Raw genomic sequence first — 26,000 nt, 5'->3', positions numbered from 1 at the left:
ATTGGATGAGCATCATTTAGAGTTGTAAAATATCTGATATAGGCTACATTAATAACCTCATCTTGACATGTTTGTCAAATTCCACATCAGTATTCAATGTTTATTTTTTGCTCTCATGTTTAAAAAACACAACTCCTCCTCACTGATGATAGCTGTGATAATGTTTATAACTGTATAAACTACACCCCTTTTTCGAAGTTGTAAGCGTGTTTAACAAGAAAACCAAAATCTCGCATTTTAAATTTCACCTTTAATTCAGGTTTGTACTTGACAATTCATTGCAATGTTAAAATTTACCAGCAATTTCTAAAATTAAAGTTGTTTTTACACCTTATTTGTTTTCAGAGTAGGTTATAGAAAAATGTTGACACATTTCAGATGCATGATGTATCATCTAAACACACCCTTGATTGAGAATTAATGGGGTTTGAAACATTATATAAGGGGAATGTAGTGTCATTTTTCGAGTATTTTCTGTTATCTGCCGCTCTTGGATGGAGCCTTTTTAGTTGCTATTATTTCTTCATTGTGTTTATTAGTTGTTCTTTCTGGCCAGATCTCAATCCCCTGCTGAAATGATATCTCCTGTCCTCCTTCACTCATATTTCTTGGCTTTGACTTTTTCAAAACATGCTGCGTCATTTGAAGTAAAATACGCTAAAATAGTCACGATCTTTAAGCTTGCGTGAAACCTTTGAACCCTGACTGTACTCACTTGCCACAGAAATTAAGGGGGTCGCTTTTTTTCCACATTTCCGTGGTCTCGGCTTGAACTGTCTGAGTGAAAGTTATTGGTAATGTGGCTTTAAAGAGAGTCGAAAAGGCTTGAAGTTTTTGGCAGCGGGCCTTTGGAGCACATTCAAGACTTTACAGAAAGCTCTTTGTGCTGGGCTCATTTATTGCTTGACAAAAGCCTCTGAATCTCTTCATTTGGCCACCGAGGAGCCCTCAACATGTGAATGGCCTGAAGGAATCGCCACTGACTCTCAATTCGTTGCTGCATTAAGAAACCAAATGTTTTTTTCTTTTAGGGGGGGCATGCTGTGCAAAACTTGGATGCTTACACTCATTGGTCAAAAGAGTCCATGTGAAATTTGGGTTTATATAGATATGACTCGTATTCCTCCTTTTTTATCAGTTTATTGACTCTGGAAAGTATTTCTTTGACAATACGTTATCATCTGGAGTTGTTTGAACACAGTTTTGGGAATGTCGCTGACAGCAATAATAACATTGAGCTCTCAGTTGTCTTCATGGTAGGATTAGACTGGCTCATTACTTTCCTCACCCCAAATTCCCCTGTGATTTGCTCAAGAGTCCCTCAAGCACAGCTAAAGCATGTTATGTAACACATCCATGATTGATCTCCTGGTGGATATTTGTGATTCAGTCACTTGTGATTTTGGGTTTGTGCGCATGAGGCAGCTCTGGTTCATATCAGCCGATTTCAACTGGTGTTGCATCTTAAAGGAATAGTTTACCCCCAAAAAATCTGGGTCAGGATGAGAGTCCAAACAGCTGATAGAAACCACACAATATACCACAAGTTATCAACACCCATCAGTCCATCGGTTAACACACAAGATGTTTGATTATTGATGTTTTTTTCAGACTCTCATTTTGACTGCACCCATTCATTGCAGAGGATGCATTCCTTTAATTCCTGCATTACTTTAAAGTAGGGATGGGACGGTATGAAAATTTTATATCACGATTATAGTGACTAAAATTATCACGATTATCAATATTATCACGGTTTTGTTGAAACGAGATGAAAGTGTTCAAAAATAGTTGATGCTCACACTGAAAACATTTCAGCAAGTTTTATATTTAATAATCAACAAACAACTAATAAAACAAGCAACTCTATGCACTTAATTTAAAGAAAGATTAAATTCTGTGGCATTTCCTTCCTTACAATGAAAAGTGTAGAAGCATAGAAAAGCATAGAAAAGTCACTGACTTTCGCCATTCCTTCTCGAAAAAAAAACAAAAAAAACATTGTGCGCTGCGCTTGCGTCAGACTGTTGCTGGCTGGACATGATTTAATAGTGAGTTATTAAAACCGCGATAATCAAACACGGTTTTAATGATAATTCATTTTTAAACGATATTACTAACCTTCAGCACATTTTATCACGGTTATCAATAAAACCGGTTATCGTCCCATCCCTACTTTAAAGCCTGAATGTTCAGGATCTTCCTCAACCGTGGCATTAAATTAGGCTGTTATGTGTAAAGAGCATGTGGGCCAAACAAATGACCGTATCCCAAGATTCCTGAGCTTCCCTTCACACGATAGGACAGCTGCATGTAATTCAATAGCGTGTGAGTTAACAGCATATAGGCAGATTTGGGAATTGGACATAGGGTAGTTAGGGTAGTATATCATTGTTCACATGAAAATGCTTTCTGGAAGTTAACATATCATGTGGTGCAACATGCTATAGTGCATCTCAGACTGCTATAAACATAGTTTTTCTTAAGTCTTTTATAATTATAGTCACCTCTCACGAGACAACACTGCAGGACCATTACAAATGAACTAGTAAATTGAAGTGGATCATTACAATGGATGATTATATTGAAATTGTTTATAAAAGCCTATACTTTTAACCTGAAACTTAATCCATATACAGATCATGCTGAATATATGCAATGCAGAATTGGTCCTTTAACCTAAGAGACTCATATTATGTGTCATATGTGGTTGATATATGTGCAACCACATATATGGTTGGAAAGTTGGAATTGGTGGGAAAGTTCTTCTGCTGATTTCTGCATAAAGTGTTTTTGACGTGCAGATGATTCATAAATTGTGTCCAGTCCTGGTTAAACCCAGCTGTCATATGCATTCTCTGTTGGCTTCAGCAACCACAGGCATTTGCAGTTTAATAGCAACCATTCATTTACTTAATTTACACACCAGATTTGTGTGAGCAGTTTGTAAACACATTGCTGAGGCGAAATCAGTATGTTTGTAATAGCATTAAGTTATAGACGTTGTACAATGATGAAAGAAAATGTTTACAAATAGATACTCTTAGCTTAAAAGTTGTTGCTTTTCAGGTTAATTAATGGTATTAAATGAATAGTTCTCCCCCCAAAAAATCAGATTACATTGGCGTTACATAAGTATTAATTGTTATCGGCCAGTGTGGTCCAATCTTTCAGTCTTTCTAATTATTTGTGAAATTTCCTAGCAATTTATGACTGACCAACTTTTTTTCCAGTGTAATATACATTATGTTCCAAATTACATTGATAAAGCTGAACACAGTGGACTTTAAGATTGGTAGATGATAATCATCTAGTCAACTCTGTTATGGTGTTTATAACAGATTGGATTTGAACTGTTCTCTGCAGTCATATTTAAAGAGACGAACCAGCGAAGTTCAACGGCAGCTTAAACACAAATCGGGTTCTCACGATGGTCATGCAAAGAGATGTGAAAACGCTCTCACAGAATAAAAGAGTCACCATTCAGCTCAGCGCTCTTTAAAACGCATTCAATAAGGCAGCTGTTTATGCTCATGAATATTCAATGAGTTGAGACATTGTCAGCCGCTTGGGATTGATTCAGTGTTCAACAAGTCGGCTATTCTCGATCGATTCAGATGTGAGAATTAATAGACAACATTTCAGGTTTGTACAGACATAAAGCTTGCCTTTTACAAATCAGAAAAGGAGATAGTCTTTAATTTTTGTTAGGTACAAAGAGCCTTCACACAAAACATCAGCATTCATGTGGTTTTTGAAATAAATTGGCCCTAAGGAATGAAGTCCAAGGTCATATGAAAGAAGTAGTTCATCAAAAAAATAAGATCATGTGATGATCATCCGTCACCCTGATCATATTTACATTGAAACAGTACATAACTGGAGATTTTACCATAGCTATGGGGTGTTTTTAACTATTGAGTGGTCTATTGCTTTTACAAAGCTTGGTGGATTTAAGGAACAGTTCACTCAAAAATGAAAATTCGCTGAAAATGTGCTCATCCTCAGGTCTTCAAGATGTAGATGAGTTTTTTTCTTCATCAGATTTGGAGAAATGTAGCATTGCATCAGTGTCTCATCAATGGATGCTCTGCAGTGAATGGGTGCCGTCAGAATGAGAGTCTGATAAAAACATCACAATAATCCACAGCACTCCAGTCCATCTGGAGAAGACAAAAGATAAACGATTTGTTTCTTTAGCATATAATGAGTTTATAACCAGGTGTGTTTATGAACAACTTCTCATTAAATCAGAATTTGCTGTCATAACTATCAGTTTTATATAGTTCTTCATTGATGTGCTTTCTGCAAGGATGAATACAGATAGTACTGTGATTTCTGGTCAGTTTCTACAAGGAACATCTGGGTTGATGTTTTTCTAAGCTTCATTTTTTCTCTATATTAGGTGCCAACCAGCGGGTGTAAAGTCACATGAGAGGACAAATTGTGGTTTTAAACAACCTCAGAAGAGCTCAGTTCCCCCCGAGCACTAAAAACCAACAACACAAACATGCAATTAGAGATTTGCTGATTCAGAGGTCCTGGGGAACATTTGGGTTGAAGGCTACCAATTAGGTTTTGGAGGGAATTCCACCCCGCCCCAACACAGTCATCTGAGTGCCAATGTAGGATATCAAAGGAATATTTTACCTAAAAATGCAGTTTTGTTGCCATTCACTCAACTTTATGTAACTCCAAAGTAATATGATTTTCTTTCTTCTTTGTAACACCAATTGAATTATAGAGCTTCTCTTTTTTTCTACAGTGTTTTATACTGTCAAGCATGAGAAAAGCATAATAATAGTATCATCCGTAGTTTTCAAATCTCACTTGCATCTCATTCTTAAAAAAATTGGCATGATTTGTGAGTCTGATAATACTGTAATAGTCTTATTTTAGACCTTGGTTGCCATTACAGATATAATCCACTTTTGTCGTGTGAAAAAAGCTGCTGGGACATTCTCCTTTTCTGTTTCTTGAGTATAAAGAAATGTATATTTACATTTGCATTTACCTTTATGCATTTAGCAGATGTTTCAATTCAAAGCAACTTACAAAATAGGAGCCATATTGACTAATGTGAAGCCGTAACAACAGTTAATGTAAAAGTAAAGTGTTATTAATAAATGTGACAAACATTTGCTGATCTTTTGAGGGTTTCTGATTCTGGACGTGATGTGTGATGGAGTAAATGTTGTGATTTATTTCTTTATATTCACTCTTGATGGTGGTTCTGTCATCGATTCGGCCCATGAAACAGGTCAACAGACTCACAGATTGATTGACATGAATGGATCTGGGCTGTGGCTCTGAATCAGTGACCTGATGTTGAATGAATGTTTGTTGTTAAAAAGAAAGTAGGTCAGCGTTGCAACATGCAAAAAATGATTTGTTTATAAAGACATGAAATCCATTAGCCATCCATTAGAAACTGCATTACAGTAAGTTTTTACTACAGGTAAGAGCTAAAGTCATGGCAGCTTATGTGTTTATATTACTTCAAATCCTCAAAATAAGTTGAACAATTTGAAGTTTATTTTTTTTAAGTTATATTTTAAACACAATATATGTTTTTGCTCATTTTTGTTATCCTTAAAGCCGCAGCAGACCTGTTGTGTGTCTCCTCAAAAACACAGCGGCGTTTAGTTTCTGAATTTTTTTAAGCTCACAATCAAACAAATGCTTTGAATGTTTATCATTTAAATGAGTAAATATTAGTAACACTGAAGGACCATTTCAAATGAACTAGTGAACTGAAAAAGTTTTTTTGAGTTTTGTTTTGCTTGTATTAGTCCATAAAGCTTGTGTAGTTTAAAAAGCCTCTCGATTTTCTTTCAGTAAATTAATTGTCGCTTATTAAACCTGGTATGAGACATTGAGACACATGATCTATGATAAAACATCCCCCGTCTTCCTTTCTCATCCACATTCCTGCAGTTATCCCTTTCCTTCAGACAGCTTGTGGGAATCTCGGCTCTCTATCGGCCCTTGGGAAGCTGAGCGAGGTGCCTGTGTGTGTGTGTGTGTGTGTGTGTGTGTGTGAGAGAGAGAGACCAGGCTCTGGTGCTCATGAGAAGCTTCTGGTGAATGTGTCAGACAGAGCTCTGAAGCTCACGGGTGAGTGAACACAACCTCATGTTGATGAACACAATGCCATCCTCCTGCATTCAGCGGCCCTTTGACCCCATCAGCTGAGCTGAGCCCCTCACAACCCACCACCAGCTTATACTCATATACTACAGCTATTCACGAGTTTGTTTCATTGCTCCTAATTTTGGCCTAATATGTTGTGATTCAGAAAGTGCTGGCTTTGAGTTGCATCAGTGACTGTCTGTGAGATGAGCGAGCGCACATGAATCATGTCCCAACTATTTGGAGCAGAGATTCCAAAACTTCTTTTGTCAGCCAAAACCCTTTGAGCTGAAATATTTTTGAAGTCCTAGATATTTTAAGCTGATATTTGAAAAGTTTAACAACACATTTGCTAGTTCACGGTTCTTCAGTGTTGGTTTGTTTGTAGTCACATGTCGTGCAGGTAAACAAATCAAGTATTTAGCGAGTAAGAGATTGTTTCTGACATGGGATCTTTATATTTTCTTAATATTTGGACATTTTTCTCACAATTCTGACCTTTTTCCTCACAATTTGCAATTTCTAACAAAGAAACTGAATTGTTTGATGTTAGAATTACAAAATTTTAAATAGTTTTTTTTTTCCACCCAGAATTATGGAAAATGTTTTTTTTTGTTTATATCTCACAGTCCTGTTTTTTTTTCTCTGTATCTCTCAAATCATTTTTTAGTGGAGTAAAATATCACGAGTATATCTCACAATTGCAACTCTTTTGAATAATTAGCAATGTTAAAAAAAAGAAGAAAAGAAAAAAAGTAAAAGTGAGAATTGTGAGATGAAAAGTCACTCACAGTTGCCTTTTTTATTTTATTCCATGATGGAAACAAGCTTTTCTTTTATTAAACATGGATTTATTTATTTGACTTTTTATAATTTAATTGATTTTCAACTCACAGACCTCCTGCAGTTCCCTCACAAGTCCCAGTTTGGGAGACACTGGTGTAGATGATAATGAGTAATTTTCAAACCATTTGCCAAGTTAATGAAGAATAGTGAAAAGGTTTCTTGGAAAACATTGCTCAGTAACAGTCTTGCACAACCAACAACATTCCCAAAACTTTACGGAAGTACGTAGCATCAGTCCAGCCACAAAATCTGTCAAGTTGCAATTCTCAGTTCTTCTTTTTTTTTTTGGTCTTTCTTTTTTTGTTCTTTATCTCATTCTCACTTCTACCTCTCTCTCCCTCCATCTGCCCCTGCTTTCAGTTTTCTCTGCATCTTTCATTGTCCAGAGGGAATCTCCCCTTTTCTTCGCATGTATTGGGTTCCCATGGGTCAGGCAGCAGATGGAAGGCTGGTTTGGGGCTCATCTGTTTTTTTAATATGTTAATATATACATGGGAGTGTGTGGGTCTCCTCCTCCATCTCCTCCACTAGCAGTGTGTTGGTCTGGGATTGTGTCCTTGTTTTTGGGCAGCAGTGACTGGGAACATCTCTAGTTTCTGTGTGGGTTCAGGGTAAGACAGTGATGTGAAGAAGACAGAGCAGAGCAAGAGAGAAACACAGTCAGAAAACGAAGGAATACAAGCAGAGGAGTTTGAAGGAGGAAGTATTTTCTTCTGGATATCCGTGAAACATGGAGACTCTTTATGACGACACTGACGATGAGCGTCAGGAGAAACGAGGTAGTGCATACAGTAGCTTCATTATTGGGAAAGTCAATACTGCACTTGTGTTTCACTGCATCACATGAGTTCCTTTAGAGCTGGTTATTAACTCGAGATTTAGATTTTTAAATTGTGCATTATGTGTTAAACTCTGGTTCTGTTTCATGTTAAAAAGTGTTTTTGTTCTTCTGTTATTTAATGCATTAAGCAGGGCCTAAATCTGACTTTGTTACACCTGCCAGTGACTTGAGAAAAAAGGCATTATATATATATATATATATATATATATTTATTTTTTTACTGGCCATTAAACTAAGCACATTTTCATAAAAATTTTTTTAAAAAAATTAAAAAAATAAAAATAAAAAAACCCTGCAGGAAAATTGTGAAAACAAATTTAATTGTAATTATACTTAATATTTAGTTTTATTTAATCTAATTTTAAAATGTATTTATAAGTGTAATTAATAATAATAATATAAATAATTATTGTTATTGAATCAAATGATTAAAAAGTAATCAAATAAAAATATAACAATAATACAATTGAACTGTAATTTTAATTTATATAATAATAATAATAAACAATAATAATCATTATTTTATGTAACAACAGTACAATTACAATAAATATATATATTTTTTAATAATCGCACTAAACCATATTGGGTTCACATGCATTGTTAGAATTACAAGTCCAAGTCTTCAGAGATGTTTGTAAACTAGCAACTCTTTATTCTGTGGAGTGACATTCTGTTCTGTCGTTGAGGAAGAAGTTTTTATTTTATTTTCTGCATCCCTACATTATACATACTCTGCAGTTTTAATAATGGTTTTCCTGAACGTCCCAGTTTCTTGTAGTGAGTGTCTGGCAGACGTTTGCATACTGTAGCTGTGACCTTCTCTGTTCGTTCTTCTCCTGTTCTCAGTCTTTCCTCTGTTTACCACAACTTTTTTCCATGGCATGAACACATTTCATGTCATTCAGTGAGAAAGCATCTGGTTTGTCTCATATTGGGTTCTCTGATCAGCTGGAGGTTGGCAGAGGGTGAAGTGATTTCTGGAGCTGTATGTGTCCGGAAGTGTGGGGTCCTGACCTTGTGCTCGTCACACTGGGCTCTTTGTGTGCTGCAGCTCCTCTGACTGCGGCTCTGGCTCTCTGCTCTCTTCTGGAGCAAGCTGAAGTTTGGGGCTTTGACTTGCAGTTCTGAGTCCCTGCAGCTGTTTATTAAACCACTTCTGCTCCTCCTCCATGTCCTTCACTCTTAAAAATAAAGGTGCTCACATGGTTCCTCACTGCCTTTTTGGTTCCACAAAGAACCTTTCAGTCAAAGGTTCTTTACAGAACCAACCTTCTTTCACCACAACGAAGCTTTTGTGAAACAGAAAGGTTCTTCACTACTATTATTATGTCTACTGTCTCCTCACTTTTCCCTGTTCTCCTCTCTGTCCTCCTCTTAACTCTCAGAGATCTTCAGTCCCAATCAGCACTCTTTGTTTTTCCACTGCCGTCAACACAAAGTGAGCACAACCTGTGCCATTTAAAGACAGGATCTGGTTCAGAACAGAGCACATTTCGGCGAGTACGTGAGGGAGTGAACGTCTGAAGGCAGCAGTGAAATACGACTGTGGTCAGGAATCAGGAGTGATCACAGCTGTAAGCTGGTATGGAGAGCTGGGAAGAGTGAAATGTGGCTCGTGATTCGGGAATGTGGTGTGTTTTTGGGAGATGTGTATCAGCAGAGATGTGTAATGACAGCATTTAAGTGTTTGTGGAGAGAAGCTCAGTTTACTGAATACAGTATCAGCTCTTCTAAAAACACACATTACTATAGACAATACAAGAACATTATGCCACTTAGGACGTTATGTAGTAGATATTTAATATTTACTACAAATATTTAATTATAAAGAATATTTGTGAATTTTAGATACATTTTTTTAACATAAATATTTAAAATATGTATGCTTTAACGTTACAGAAATTAGAATTTATTTATTAAAGTATTGATCCTGGAGGAAGAAACACGCTTAACTGACATGAAAAGTCACTTTGAATGAATAAATAAATAACAACGTTAAATTATCCTGAAAGTTACGCCATATATATTCTTTATAAATATTTACGTAAATATACACAAATAAATGTAAGTAATTTGAATGAGATTTTAATGCATTTAAGTAATTATCCTGGAGGAAGAAATGGGCTTTATTGTCACTGAAAAAAATAAAAATTAAATAAAAATTAGAATATTATAATAATAATAAAAAAAAATATATATATATATATAATTTAAAGTAATTGTATAGAAATTTTATGTAAATATAATAGTGGGAGAAATTAAATTAGATTTATTGTCACACACAAAAAAATTAAGAAAAAAAAGAAAGAATAAAAATATAAAATAAATACAAAATAATGGTAATAAAAATAGGTTTGATTTTCTCTCTCGTTTTAGGGTGTCTATATTTTATATATTAAAAAAAAATACATTATTTATAATTAAAGAATCATGAATAAATACAAATTATATAACAGATAGCATCATTTACAAAATAAACAATGTAAATAAATGTACATTTACTTTGAAAACAACTGTGATTATCAAGCTATACTTTTAAGAATTCAGACTCCAATTTCAGATTCTTATTTATTAAATAATTTTAATTTGACCGTTTTATTTGTAATGTGAAGATATTTTTACACTACTGCCAGATTGATTCATTCGTCTGATATGAATCATCTGATGACTTTGATAAAACTGACCTTTCTTAGTTGACCAAAACATCACGTATTCCCTGAGTGTTTAGTGGAAAGTCTGGGAATAGAGAGGAGCGTTTCTCTTTCAGATGGGAGCATTTAAGTGGCTTCATTAGAGTGTGTGTGTGTGTGTGTGTTGTGGGTCGTGAGAGACTGTTCTGTGGGCAATACTCACTGGGTTGTGGTTAACTCGCTGCTATGGAAACTCTATTCACTAGTTGGGACAGAAAGCTTTCACCCCGGTGAGCCTCATAAAAGCTGGGCACAAACTGTCGGACGCAGACGGGCTCTGAAAGGGCCTCTCTCTGCTGCTTAATATATCTGCTTTAATTTGCCTTTGTGTGCTGGGAAAAAGGCCTCCGAGTTGAGGAACGTTCAGGATTCAGACGCTGCACAATTGGGTCCTGAATCAGAGCACTGCTGCTTTTTATCCCCGGATGAAACTGATAAATGTACACATGTAGACTCACATCTCATTATTTCAGGCTTTTTAAAAATACTGTCTTTATATTGATGAATCTCACAAGACCTCTTCAGAACCAGGGTTACTATAGTTCACTTAACCTAAAAAAAAAAAAAAATTACTTGAAATAAAATAGAAGTTAAATTAAATAAAATATAAAACGTTTATTTCAGCTATTTGCTAAGGCAACACTTTAACTGTTTAACTTTATAGGCCTATACTAAAATAACTAAAATAGAAATAGAAATAAAAACGATATATACTAGGGCTATGTGATTAATCAAAATCATCATAAAATCACAATTTGAGCGTGCACGATTTCTAAATTGCTTTATAGCATGATTTTCCGCAAACCCTGACCTCCCGCACCAATCTGAATGCAGCACGTCTAGCGCGAGAACAGAACATGCTGGGCATTAGGGCTGCACAATTAATCATATTTTAATCTCGATAACGATGTCCACCTTTCTCGATTAATTAAAAAGAATTGTCACGATATATGCCAGCTCCTTAGGCCATCCTTAAAAATATTTTCGTTTGCAGTAACAGTAATTAAACAAAAAAAAAGGTCTATATTTTTTTTTCAAGTTTCAATGTAAAAAAAAAAGTACATTTTTGTGATGTGATGACGTACATATGAATTTCAACAAATTAGCATATCGTGACGTCACTGACTGGGTCTTCAACCCGTGCCTTCGGGCGCATCATTGCAAACCTCAGTTTGATGCAGGCTATATAGACCACAAACAAATTTAAATCTTTGTCAAAAACATGTTTATTGCATGAATTTCAGGTGAGAAGAAAAAAAAATGAGGTACTGTTTTACTTGCATCCACCGCTACGTATCAATGCAACCTACAAATGAGAGACCTTTTACTTCGCTTTCTTGGGTTGTCACTTTTGTGAAAAAATCCTGTTTGATTTGAGTGACAAGTGTTCATTGAATCGATTGTAAAATCGATTTTGCATGTCTAAATAAGTTTTATACGGCAAAAAACACCAAATATGGGGAAATCCACGGACAACAGGCAGGAGGAATGTAAAGATTCAATATATTGGTAAAGACTAGGGCTGGGATAAACGATTATTTTTTAAACGATTAATCTAGCGATTATTTTTCGATGCATCGATTAATCTAGCGATTAATTTTCAGACCGATTCGATTTCGATTATCTCCCCATTAATTGACTACTAACAATTTATACATGTTGATTTACATATCTGAATGAAAAAAACATGAATTCCTTAACATTGCAATATATGTTTATTGCTCTTAAAATTACAAAATAAAAGACTGACTAAGAATGCATTAGTTTGCACTTGTATAGAGATAGCATTCAATAAAACCTTGAAGCCTTGAAAACACATAGCTTACTGAAACAAGCTTACTGAACACATAGGGCCTAGCTTACTGAAAAAAAGTTCTTCTTTCAGATGAAAATAACAACAACTTGATGTCTAGCATTCAATAAAAAAGTTCACCCAAAATACTTGTTTAGAGCAATTGAAACAATACAATAACCAATGTAAACTTGAGGGCTTTAAGCTAATACAGAGAGTGCTTTTCCAAAAAAAAAAAAAAATTAACAGTGGGAGCCAGCAGCCTGTCATGGAGAAAAAAAAAATCTCTGAATGCTCCACGTGAAACTTTGGTGTTCCGCCCTTTTTCTATCGTGTCTAATGATTTTGGTTAATATGCACGAGGGAGAGAGAGAGAGAGCGAGAGAGAGAGAGAGAGAGAGACAGCGAGACAGAGAGAGACAGCGAGAGAGAGAGAGAGAGAGAGAGAGCAAGACAGCGCTCGTGTAGTTTGAAGACTGCGAGTGCGCGAGCGCGCGTGAAACTTGGGTGTTTCGCCCTTTTTCTATCGTGTTTAATGATTTTGATTTATATGCACAAGGGAGAGTGAGAGCAAGAAGCGCTCGTGTTGTTTGAAGACTGCGCGCGTGCAGCCGGGGCTCTCTCTCGTACGCGCCCTGTCAGGCGCCGCAGTCATTCTATTCTACATCACTCACCGATCAAATAAGGCTTTGACAGCCGCCGAAAAAAAAGATCAATGCAGAAAACCCCTGGATTGGTTATATAATGTTGGACAGAATGTTGATCCGGCCATCGCGTATATTCAGCGCACATAAGGTAAACGTTTTGCAAACGTTTTTTAGAGAAATAAAAACAGGTCGACGAATCGATGCACATATTTTGCGTCGACGTATTTTTTGCGTTGACGTCATCGATGACCTCGACGCGTTGTCCCAGCCCTAGTAAAGACCAATATTTCTGATGATATATTGGCGTGAAGTTACGTGCACAATGACAAACAGGAGTGCAATATTTAAAAAAACTAAAATAAGCAGAGTGGACTGCCATAATGCAAAACATTTACTGCAGGCTTCAACATGGCTGTGTTTACGATTAAATTTCAACAACAACAACAAATCGCATAGGCAATTTTCTAGGGCTGTCAAAAAAATCGTTTTTCGAATATTGGTCGAATTTAAAATAAAAATCCACAATTTTAGGTGTGCATTAAGGAAGCTGCCTTATGAGCCCAGTCCGTGTTCCATTCCATCTCGCCGCGCGCACAGCTGTGTCTACACAACTCTCAAAGGCGGACGAGCTCGACACGCAGTATCTGCTTTCTCATCTTTCACCTCGTGTACGCGCACCGTCCGCGGTCTCAAAAAATGACCGCACGTGGATGATGAAAAAGACATAATGCAGACTGTGTGCGGACGGCCGAAGTATACTTGATCTTTATCAGTGGCGCACGAGATGCGATGACGATGTATGTGGCATTGCATTATAAGGTTATGTTAGCCTATCCAGTTTGAAGCCACTACAAAAAAAAAAAAGAGAGAGAACATCAATGTGGAGAAGATCTTGTTTACATCAAAACTGAAACCAAGTCGTTCACACAGAACGCATATTTCGCACATTTTCTAGAGGGACACCGTTGGACTCGCGTCTCGCACAAGAGAGCCGCATGTTTAGAAAGACATGTAAAATTAATGTATTAATTTAATTCTCTAAAAATATCTCGAGACTTTATGTTGGGTTTTTGTTCCCCATGCCACTGCATCTCATGTTTTTAAATGAAAAAAATGTATTCTGTGTGACTGGGTTTCAGCCCTTTTTATTTATTTAACAATGCATGCATACATGAGCCTTTTTTGTTTATAGTTCTTTAAGCAACTTGATTAATAATAATTGGTTCATAAACATTATTTTAAATATTATGTTCTTTTTTCACAGTCATGTATTCTAATGCTTTGAATAAACATGCAGTAATATTTTGCTCGATGCGCTATCTTGAGCCTCAGGAGAGAAGCAAAAAGCTTTTCTTCACCCTAACTGAAATTATGCATTTAAAATTGTATTCGAATTTTGATCATATTTAAGTAAAAAATGTGAATTTAGCTTTTCAGATATTTTGACAGCCCAAGGCGATTCAAGCCCGAAACTGTATGAGACTGAATACCGTCTGAATTCACATTTCTGTTGTAAAAAGAGAAACATTGCAGAAGTATTATTTGCTGTTATGCGTGTTTGTCCGAAGCTGCAGTTGCTGTGTGACGCCTGTTCAAAAAAATAAAAAAAAAACCTCAGAGAAAAGGTCGTTAAAATCATTTTCTTATTTTAGTTTTCGAAACGTGTGTTGGTTGATTCGTGCAATAGATTTTCGAACATAAAGTGACAGTCGACACGGTCACGATTTTAGACTAGAGAGGAGAAGGGATGGGAAAAGATCTGGGCACAGTTTTCCAGAACTTCGTGCCAAGTTAAAGCGGTGTCGAGCTGTTTTAATGAATGTTTTAGATGTATTATGGTGCCCGAACCCGTATGACTTTGAACAGTGACCACGAACATGTAGTTTACTGCAGCCGCAGCCATCATTACCAAGTGCAAGCCGTTGACTCTGACAGTGAGTGAGAGTCTGAGACGAAGCGAACGCACAGGACACAGTGTGACATCCGTGTGAATACAGATGACGTCACGGGTTTTTTTTTAATTAAAGAAGATAGCCTTCATTTGTATGTAGGCCAAGGCAATTCATATATTTACAATACTTACTTAAATATAATTAATAATATTTTATTGCGTTTGTATTAGTTGTTTGAAGAGTAAAAAAATAATTGGTCGGTCTTAACGCAAATATACAATCGGCAAGTCGGTCGGACTAAAAGCAAAATAAAAATAATTATTGAGTCGGTGCTAAATTGACGGGGTCGGTCGGGTTACGGCAAACAAGAATATTTTTAAGGATGGCCTAACCCTCACAGAAAACTTTGTGCATTTTTACTTTCTCAAAAAAAGTGAGTCACTTCATCAGTCATTATCAGTTATTATCAGTTATCCTTTTGGATGATCCAGAACTGATCACACTGTTATAAATAAGGCTATGAGCGAATAACAGAAGGCAGACATACACTCACAGCTCACTTTTATTCTTGTCTTTTTTTTATGGTCTTCATTCTTGAATGCATGCATTTTTAATAAACAAACCAAAGCCAAAGCATTTGCATGTTTTTTATTGGTTTGTTGATTTGGAGATCTGGAGCAGAACTTTTTAAGTGCTAATTTAACATCTTCAAACACACACACACACACACACACACACACACACACACACACACACACACACACGCAGTTCATTATTTTAGTCTTTGTTTTCACACTCTTGGCTTTACACTGTTTTTAATTAGGAGCTTCACAGTATGATGGCACATTTATTAAAGGAAAAATTCACCAAAAAGTTTTTTCTTTCAGTTTTACGGACTCTTGTTTTGTGATTGTTCCCTATTCTGTTGTGGAAAACAAGTGTAATATATATATATATTTTTTTTTTTTTTTTTTTTTTTTTTTTCAAACGCTTCCTGCAGCTCTTTACCATGCATTTACAACATTTCATAGTAACCACAAGAACAAAAAGCATCATCAAAGTATCATATTAAGCATGCATTTTATTGCAAGTCTTTTGCACTCCTAAGAGTCTTTATGTGACGAAAACATGCCATTTTTCAAGATTATCACTTATGACTTTAATTTTAAGCTTCATCATGTAAAACATGAAAAACAAAAGCATACAGGTTTGGAATAATATGAGCTTCAGTAAATGACAATTTTCAGTCTTGGGTGAATTATTCCTGTAATTGTAAGGTTGCACAAAAATGGGAAAAACTGACACAGATGGTATTTAGTTTTTCTGTTATTATATATTGTGAAATGACAAAAAAACATGAATTTTCACCAGATTGCTAGAATAGCTATATTTAGAAACAATAAATCATTCTAAAATTATTAGGGTGATTTATATAATTCTTTATGGAAGCCCAGAATTCTCACAATTGTGACTTTTTTCTCAGAATTGCAAGTTTATATCTCAGGATATAAAAACAAAAAATGTTTATATCTCACACTACTCTGTCCAATAACCAGTGTGTCTGCTACTGACAATATTGTAATGCATTACTTTTAAAAGTAACTTATCACACCGCTGTAGTGTAGAGTGTTAAAAGCATGGGAATGTGAATCTGTGTTGGTAACGAGTGTTTGTGTGTGTGCAGGTTGCTTCGAGTGCTGTATTAAATGTCTGGGCGGTGTGCCGTACGCGTCTCTGGTGGCCACCATCCTTTGCTTCTGCGGCGTGGCGCTCTTCTGCGGCTGTGGACACGTCGCTCTGACAGGAACCCTCACCATCCTGGAGAACCACTTCTCTAAGATCACCGCAGACCACGCCATGCTGACCGACATGTGAGTGAGGAGGGATCCGGGAAAACACTGTCAAAATTGTGATATAATATTACAATTTAAAACAGCTGTTTTCTGTGTGAATCTGTGTTAAACTGTAATTTATTTCTGTGATGCTCCGCTGTATTTTCAGCATCATTCCTCCAGTCTTCAGAGTCACATGATCTTCAGAAATCATGAAAATATGATGATTTACTGCTCGAGAAACATTTCTGATTATTATCAATGCTGAAAACAGTCGTGCTGCACGATATTTTTGTGGAAACCGTGATGTGTTTTATTTCTCAGGATTCACAGATGAACAGAAAGTTCAGGAGAACAGCATTTATTTGAAATATAAATATTTAGCAAAATTATAAATGTCTTTCTTTATTGTCACTTTTGATCAATTTAATATGCCCTTGGTTATTGAAAGTATTCATTTATTTAATTTACCAAGAATGTTTATCACATTTTTCAACATTGATAATAATCAGAAATGTTTCTTGAGCAGTAAATCATCATATTTTCATGATTTCTGAAGATCATGTGACTCTGAAGACTGGAGGAATGATGCTGAAAATACAGCGGAGCATCACAGAAATAAATTACACTTTAACACAGATTCACACAGAAAACAGCTGTTTTAGATTATAATAATATTTCACAATTTACTGTTTTATCTTTAGTGAACAGAAGAGACTTTTAAAACCTTTACAGAATTTTATTTATTCCAAACTTTTGACTGGTTGTGTATATATTTTAAATGTTCCTTTCATAAATATACAACACACATTAAGTTCACATTAAGTCTTACATTAAGTCTTACATTAAGTTTCCACTGAGTTATGACAATAGATGATTTTTTATACAGTAATGAGAGTTTGGAGGGAAATGTGAATAATTATCATGAAAGTTAAAAATTTTAGAACCATAAAAAAAAGAGAGTTAAGAGTTTATTCTGTTTTTATTTATTATATTTTATTTATTTATATAAATATATATATTTCTGGGGGGATGTCAAGGACATTTTTTTTTCAGTTTTCATCTGTGCGATCATTGTAAATGCATGCTTTGAGTCAGCAGAAGACGCTCTTACAGATGCTGAAAAGACATGACTTTAATTAAATCCTCGTGTGAAGACATTAGATGCTGTTTATGTAGATTCCCAGTAAATCATTTGATATTTTCGTCTCCAGTGTCTCAGTAGATTCTCCAGGACGTCATGCACTGAATTGAATGCGTTTTCTTGAAGTTTACCTGATCATTCAGCATCCACTGATTCACAGTTTATTTAATCTGCCTGAGCTCCAGATTCATCTCTTTAAATGAAAAGACTCACCTGTTTCGAGTAATTCTGGGCAGTTGTTTTGTCTTGCTCACATCTGTCGATGATTTCTCAGTGCTTCACATTTGTTCTGTTCTCCATCTCGAGACTCTGATTAAAGTCACATGCAGTGATGAGATGTTCTCAAACGATGCTGAGTCTGCAGGACAGAGGTCGATGGTAGAATCACCTTGCACACACACACACACACACACACTAACACTCGTGATGGTCTGAACAGAAACTGAAAACACACAAGCTGTAACATCTGTGAACTCTTCTCGTCTCCTCCTCAGAGTCCAGCTCATGCAGTACGTCATATATGGCATCGCCTCCTTCTTCTTCCTGTACGGCATCATTCTGCTGGCCGAGGGGTTTTACACCACCAGCGCCGTCAAAGAGCTGCACAGCGAGTTCAAGACCACCGTCTGCGGACGCTGCATCAGCGGCATGGTACCAGACCTCCTGATCAGTAATATAAACACAGAAAACAACTACAGAACAAATAATTATAGAAACTAAAAATTACAAATATAAAAATAAATTACTTTTTTACATATAACAGTAAAATACATTTCAAAATGAAAGCAAATAAGTAATTAATATAATATATATATATATTAGGGCTGAAACGATTCCTAAAGTTACTCGATTAACTCGATTACAAAAAATGATCGAGGCAAATTCCTCTGCCTCGAAGCCTCTTTTCATTTATCTCACGTTTGGTACTATCGCAATGATTTTTTTTTTATGTGACACAACTCGTTTACGTCACCCACAAAGTGGAAGGAGACACAAGCGCTGCGTCCGAGATCACATACTGCAAGGAGTCAGCAGTGTTTTGATGTGAGGACGTGGGCAAACGTAAAGAGAACGTCGTGACGTGTGTCCATTACAAGATAGAGCTGGTATACCACAACTAGGGCCCTGTGATTCCCACGATGCAGAAAACGCGCAGGGAATTGCGGAATCCAGTCATAAAAACGGAATTTACAGTTAAACGCGGAATGGCACGGAATTTGCCAAATTTTGAATGAATTAATCAAAAATAGGTCATTGCACTTACATCAAATCACGATATGGACTAATATCTGTAAATATTAAGCCGGAACAGTCTATTTAAATATGAATCCTGCATGTTCTGCGTGTCTGTGTTAATCAATGGAGCAGAAGCACGTCTTCCTTTATTAACACACACTAAAGCGCACGTGACGCTCCGGTGATTTCAGCGTCTGCTCTCTCACTAAATAAAGACATGAACACATGAACAACATCTCCAGAACTGCTCTGACAGTCACTTCATGAGCATCTGACCGTTTGATTCGACACATCACATACACAGAACTGTAAAGGTACGTCAACCCGTCAAAATAAAAGTCCGGTTAAAGACTATTGTTCAGCAGAATGTACATAGCCTACTACTAAAAAAAATCAAACATTATGGTTTTTAAGGTTTATTCACACAACATTTCTTCCATGTTTTATTTTTAATAGTAAATCCCCTTTGTTTACCAGAAAGTTAGGTTTGCTTAATTGTCGATAAATTAAATGAATGTTTTATGTGTTTAATGTGCATCTCAGAAAATGCTTTATTTAAAATCCCAACTGAATGGCACTTAAACGCACGTAATTCATCTGTCAACTTTCTTGTCATTGTTCACAGTACAAGCACAGACAGAGAAACAATGGGTAATAATTAAATGTTTATTTTTGATGTATGCATTGCATTCTATGCATTTAAAAAGTAAAAATATTTTTTTCTAAAAAAGGAAACTTAGTTGTTCATTTTAAGAGACCCAGGAGTCTTATTTTCTCTTGCATAATTAATATTGCACTTTAATTAAGCAAAAACACATTTTATCCGATTACTCGATTAATCAATGGAATGTTTGGTAGAATACTCGATTACTAAAATATTCGATAGCTACAGCCCTAATATATATATATATATATATATATATATATATATATATATATATAAAATAATTAAATGATAGAAACAACTTGGACCAAATAATTATATCAATGTCTGAGTCGTAATGTTTTAACATGAAAATGTTTGCATGATTAATCATTGACTGTTTAAAAACTTGCCTTTTAATAGTGGATTCTCTTAAACTTAATATGGTTAAACTTAAACGACAAAGTAATTAAAATAAAATAAATTACATAAAAAGGTAAATGACATTAATTTTAAATATATATATATATATATATATATACACACACATATAATTTAAATTTTATTAAAATAATTATTATATTGTACCAAAATAAATTAGAAAATAATTTAAAGTAGTCAAATTACAAAATAAATGCAATAAAAAATATAAATAATATAAAATAAATACTCTAAATATAAAATAAATTAGAAAAAAAAATATATATATATATATATAATGTTTAAATAATAATAATACAAAATAAAAAAAATGTTGTATCTGGAGGTGCATTACTGAAACTCTGTGTTCAACTCTGTTTCTCAGTTCGTGTTCCTGACGTACATCCTGGGAATCGCCTGGCTCGGGGTTTTCGGCTTCTCAGCGGTTCCTGTGTTTCTGTTCTACAACATGTGGTCGACCTGCGCTGCCATGCGCTCACCGACGGCCAACCTGTCCTCCATCGACAGCATCTGTGTGGATGTGCGGCAGTACGGTACGAATCCACCCCTTGACTTCACTGTAAACTCTGCTGATGTTTGGATGAGGATTTGAGTGTGTGATTGTTCATGTGGTTTGATGATGATGCAGGTATTATTCCCTGGAGCGCAACGCCAGGCAGAGCTTGCGGCTCAACACTGAGTGATATTTGCAACACCAGCGAGGTATGAAAACACATGATCCAGACTCTTACTGATTTATTTGTCATCCAGCAGTGAATATGAATGATCTGTTGTTGGTCTGTTGCAGTTCTATCTGTCTTATCATCTGTATATCGTGGCTTGTGCTGGAGCCGGAGCGACTGTCATTGCTCTGGTAAGCAGATGTTTGTTTTATGCTCAGATATATGGGGTGTTTGCTCCTCTTCCTCCTCTTTTTATCCCTTCATCCCCAGCACCATCTACTGCAAACCATGTGCTTTAAGCCCCTGATCTAATGGTTAGTTTTGCGATGAGGTCCCAGTAGTCCACCTGAGATGACTTGATTTTGTTCTGCCAAGTGCATGCATGTAAATGAATGAAAAATCAGCCAGTGGGACGTCATTCAAAGAATACTTTACTGATACCTGAAGGGAAATTTTGTCTTATTCTATCTGCAAAAAACACAAGAAACATTATGAAACACAACATTGAACACAACATGATTAGTTCAGTCCTATAATAATCAATAAAGCTGTCAATACTGCAAGCGTCCGATGTGTCGTGTCACACCATCAGCTGATGCATGGCCTGTTTGCATTACTGAAAAAATAATGAATTATTTTCTCATTTAGACTGTAATTAATCCGTTATAAATGTATCTGGTTTATGCATGTTAATTTTGTTATTTTGTTACAATTTTTACATTTATTAAATAATTATATATATATATATTATGCCTTTAACTTTTTACATTTTATTTTAATTTAATTTGATTTATTTATTTGATTATATTTAATAGTTGTCTTTTTTTCAAATTTCTTGCTTTTCACTTTAAATTTAAGTTGTAATGTTTATTTTAATTTTGTTAAATATTTATCTTACATTATTACAAATATCATGCTTTTCACAAAATATGTTATGTACTTTAATGTTTATTTTAATGTAATTGTTTAATTGATTAAATATTTAATTAAGTTTTTTTGGTTACAGATATCTTGCTTTTCACTATAAGTTTTATTTATGATGCATTTTTATTTACTACATAATCATGTGATTTTCTTAAAATCACATTTTTTCACACAAAAAAATTTGTACAGTTTATTTCCTTCTATTATTTCTTTGTAATTTATTAAATTATATATATATATATATACATATAGAAATAGGGTCCTTTTCACTATAAATTTTATTTGTAATGTAATTTTACTATCTATTTTATATATTTAAATAACTCTTGATGTTTCTGGTCTTTGTCCTGCAAAATTAAATAATTTTTCTAAACCGTGTATATGCATTTGTGGTGAGACTTATATGATTCTGCTATTCTTAAAACCCGTGCAAAGTTAATTTTAGTACCAGTGGATTTCTGTTGAAAATGTCATTTTAGAGAGGTATGTGTTTTGTCATCAGACGCTTGCAGTGTGGACAGTGATAGCGAATGAATTTCAGGACTGATTTCATCTGCACTTTCTTTATTCCGTCATTGATTTCTGTGCTTTCTCTTCCACCAGCTCATCTACATGATGGCTACCACGTATAACTTTGCTGTTTTGAAGTTTAAGAGTCGAGAGGACTGCTGCACTAAATTTTAACGCAGTTGCATGAAAGTGCCTAGAATGAGCAGCCACTGACAATATGGACTAAAATAATAGAAACGAGAACAAGCGAGAGAAACCTTTGATTGCTTTGACATGTAATGTGTAAATATAGGACTGTACACAGATGTAGCACTTGAACATGCCTTTGCCTTGTTTCTACAACCACTAGAAAACATTCATTTGAAGCCTAACACAAAGCCTCTCCTACAGTGTCTTTGTCTAAAGTTTTAAAGCTAAAGAACAGATGCACAGCGTAACAGAGAAAAGTGTTTTCCCTTTCATTTTCTCAATAAAGATGTTAACAAATATTGATCAGGAAATGCGATTCAAAGCAAAAAGACACATATTGAAGACTGATATAATACTGACTAATGTGTATATATATATATATATGCACACACAAACAAATACATAAAAATGCAAAAAAAATGCATATTAGAACAACTCATTAATTATCAATACTAAATACTCAATGTTGAACACAGCGGTGCTGACGAATATTTTTGTGGAAACTGATACATTTTATTTTTAAGGATTCACAGATTAATATAAAGTTCAGAAGAACAGCATTTATTTGAAAGATAAATATTTTGCAAAATTATAAATGTCTTTCTTTACTGTCACTTTTGATCAATTTAATGCATTATTGATTGATAAAAGTATAATTTTTTTTGTATTACTACAAATATAACAATTCACTCAACTCCGGATTCGATTCACAGGGCTTAAAGTATTCCGGCACCGTGCCGGATCTCCGGCGCGTGGCCGTGAGGAAAAAAAAAAATAATAATATTTGAGAGCCTGCAGATGCAGTTTAATATTTTCGAGCCAATTTATTTCTTATACCAATCATATGAGAGGAACGCAGCTTTGACTAACGTTACAAGCCTATCAGAAGCAGAGAAGGGCGTGTCCTTGCAACACAGGATGATTGACGCTCATACGTCAATGTCACGTTAGCGTTGTCGGAGAAAACAAAAATGGAGCGTAAGTTTATGAAGCCTTGGGATGATGTCCTAGACTCCTAGCAATAGATAAAGGACTCAAAAATAAATGGCGCTTTTTGGCAGTTGGTGCAAGAAACTGAGAGAGCCCGGGGCTTGTTTCTGCATGATTTGCTCGAGGAAGCTACTGTATGCCAGCAGCGGTAAGAAAGTGCTTGCTCGTTATGATTTATGTCGCGTTCCAGGCAACCCGTAACCCGTGTTTTTCCAACCTTAAACCTGTGAAAGTGCACTGGAACGGCAGTCAAACCCGTGACTTCCCACCCGTGAACTCGTACTAGATCGATGTACTCTGAGTTCTGACGTCACACAGCACGCGAAACAACAGCGCCTACGGATGCAGTGTTTATGCAAGTGGTACACGTTGAAAAATAGATTTTAGGACAATGTAACGTTGCAATAAAATTAATAATCTAGCTAAATGTCCTTGTGCTCAGAAGGTTTGGCGTGACTTGCTTGGAACGGTACAAAGTCGTTAGTCGTGGTTTGAAATAGTGACTTGCGAGCTAAAACCTGCCTGGAAAGCAGCACCAGACTCCGGTCATAGAGCCGCTGCCCGTGCACTCAAACTTACCACGACGTTGCCGGGAGTAGAGACCTGCGCGGGAGGGATTTTTCCGTCCCGCTCCCGCAAAAATATGTTATTTTCTCCCGCTCCCGGCCGCAAACAATCAAGTTTCGTCCCGCTCCCGCCCGCAAAATCCCACGGGTAAACGTATAGTAGTTTTTCTTTTTTTTTTTTTTTAATACATTGCATATTCTGCCTGCTACTCTTATTTTTTCACTTGCTCCCCTGTTGAATATAAATTTAAAAATAAATGGAAAATAAACAAATGTTTAGTTTTATTTGCGTTTAATTAAAAGTATGAACATGAACAAGGCACTTAGAACATATAAATACAGTAAAAAAAAAGTAAGAAATGTAAACAAAAAATATATACCTATAATAATAAGGCTATATAGCCTAATAAATTATATAATAATAATAAACCTGGATTTATTTCAGTTTCAAAGGAAAAGTAGGCTAGCTTATGGGGCCTGAGCAATTCATTCAAACATTTAACAAAAAATATCCTTATTCCTCAATAACAAAATAGACCAATTTTAAATATTAAGCTAAATAAATAAATAAAAATAAACTGAATTGACTAAAAAAAACGACTACTTAATGTACCCATGCAGGAATATCATGTCGTTCTCTGTTGAGGGCTTCAGTTTAATCCGTCTCTGCTCCAGTATGCCACCGCAAATACTGAAAGCCCTCTCCGATGGTGCGCTAGCTGGAATGCAAGGTACATGGCGTGTTTGCTTAATCTCGGAAATTCGTCTTTTCCACCGCTGGAGGACATCATCCGGTCTGTGTGCTTCTAATCCATCCAATTTGACATTTAAATATATCGCTATTTCGTAATCGAATTACGCATCGCTGTCTACGGTATCATCCGCATCCTCCCATTCCGCAAAATCTATTATTTTATTATATATAAAGGTCTATTTGTTTCTAGTTCCTTTATTTTGTTAGATATTTACACTCTGCGGAAGTCCCGCAAATAATTTTATTTTCCCTCAACCCGCGCACACAATAATATCTTGCCGCCCGCGTCCGCATTCACCCGTCAAATATTGTCCCGCGCCGCACTCCCGCGGGAGTGCAGGTCTCTATAGCCGGGAGCAACTATTAGCTGACACACCGTTGTCTATAACTGACCATGTCTGCGATTAAAAAATACGTGTGTGCACATTTATAGCAGAAAATGATTTGTCATTCAGAATATCGCAGCCACTGGTCACCCTGTGTAGAAAACTGGCAGAAGACTAAAAAAGCGTTCACTAGCCTGTTGGTTTCAAATCAACATGCGAGTTACATCCCAGAAAAAAAAGTGATAATAGCCTTGATTTCACTTCTAATCTTCAGTTTAGCAGTTCAGTTCTTTAAGCACGTTGAGCACTTAATTATTTAAGCACTTGTTATTGTTTAGAAGTTTATTTGACATAGTACTTTTAAATAAATGGTGCCAAACATAATCATTGAAGAGATTCACGTCTATCTCAGTCTGTTTACCATTTTTTTAAGCACTTCAAGCTCTTGTTACTGTATTTTTGTTACTATCTTCAATATTTGAATTAAGTCTGTCTGTGGAGTTTCTCTCCAAACCCCCCCCCCCCCCCCCCCCCCCCCCAAAAAAAAGTTCAGGCTCAGGATTGTTTTCCACTTTAACCCCTGGATTCAAGATTTGATTTCACGATTATTATTCTGTTAAAAAAAGAGAGATTTAAGACAATTTATAAATGAAATGTGTCCTTTTATCACTTGGACAAAATGCTTCACAGTTCTTTGTGAAATTGAAATATAACACTGTAATAATATACTAATATAGCACTTGCACATATCATTGCCCTTTTATTGATTGCTTCTGTCGTCACTTGTACGTGGCTTTGGATAAAAGCCTCTGCTAAACAGAATGTAAATGTAAAAAACTAAACTAAATTTAAACTTTAAATCAAGTATCAAATAAAAAGTAACACAAATCCAATAAATCTCTTCATATAAACAAACTAAGGCTTTGTCTGTGCTCTTTTC

At 35.5% G+C, this 26,000-nt stretch overlaps 1 protein-coding gene across 3 annotated transcripts in view; it reads left to right on the top strand.

Annotated features, from left to right (window-relative positions):
* Positions 1–26,000, top strand: part of gpm6bb (glycoprotein M6Bb) — a 36,938-nt gene that overhangs the window by 6,576 nt on the left and 4,362 nt on the right. The window contains exons 1-7 of one of the 3 annotated variants that reach the window (XM_059500699.1): positions 7,522–7,757; positions 16,528–16,714; positions 18,314–18,470; positions 20,504–20,672; positions 20,768–20,841; positions 20,927–20,992; positions 22,329–22,553. In XM_059500699.1, coding sequence (XP_059356682.1) covers positions 7,709–7,757; positions 16,528–16,714; positions 18,314–18,470; positions 20,504–20,672; positions 20,768–20,841; positions 20,927–20,992; positions 22,329–22,409 — 783 coding nt within the window. In that variant the 5' untranslated portion in view covers positions 7,522–7,708 and the 3' untranslated portion in view covers positions 22,410–22,553. Of the gene's footprint in view, positions 1–7,518; positions 7,758–16,527; positions 16,715–18,313; positions 18,471–20,503; positions 20,673–20,767; positions 20,842–20,926; positions 20,993–22,328; positions 22,554–26,000 lie in introns of those variants that run through there. The other 2 variants (XM_059500697.1, XM_059500698.1) reach the window with 2 other exon arrangements.

This window comes from Carassius carassius, chromosome 19 (assembly GCF_963082965.1).
Source record: "Carassius carassius chromosome 19, fCarCar2.1, whole genome shotgun sequence".
In the NCBI taxonomy this organism is placed as follows: domain Eukaryota; kingdom Metazoa; phylum Chordata; class Actinopteri; order Cypriniformes; family Cyprinidae; genus Carassius; species Carassius carassius.
This window is presented reverse-complemented; position numbering and strand designations above follow the sequence as displayed.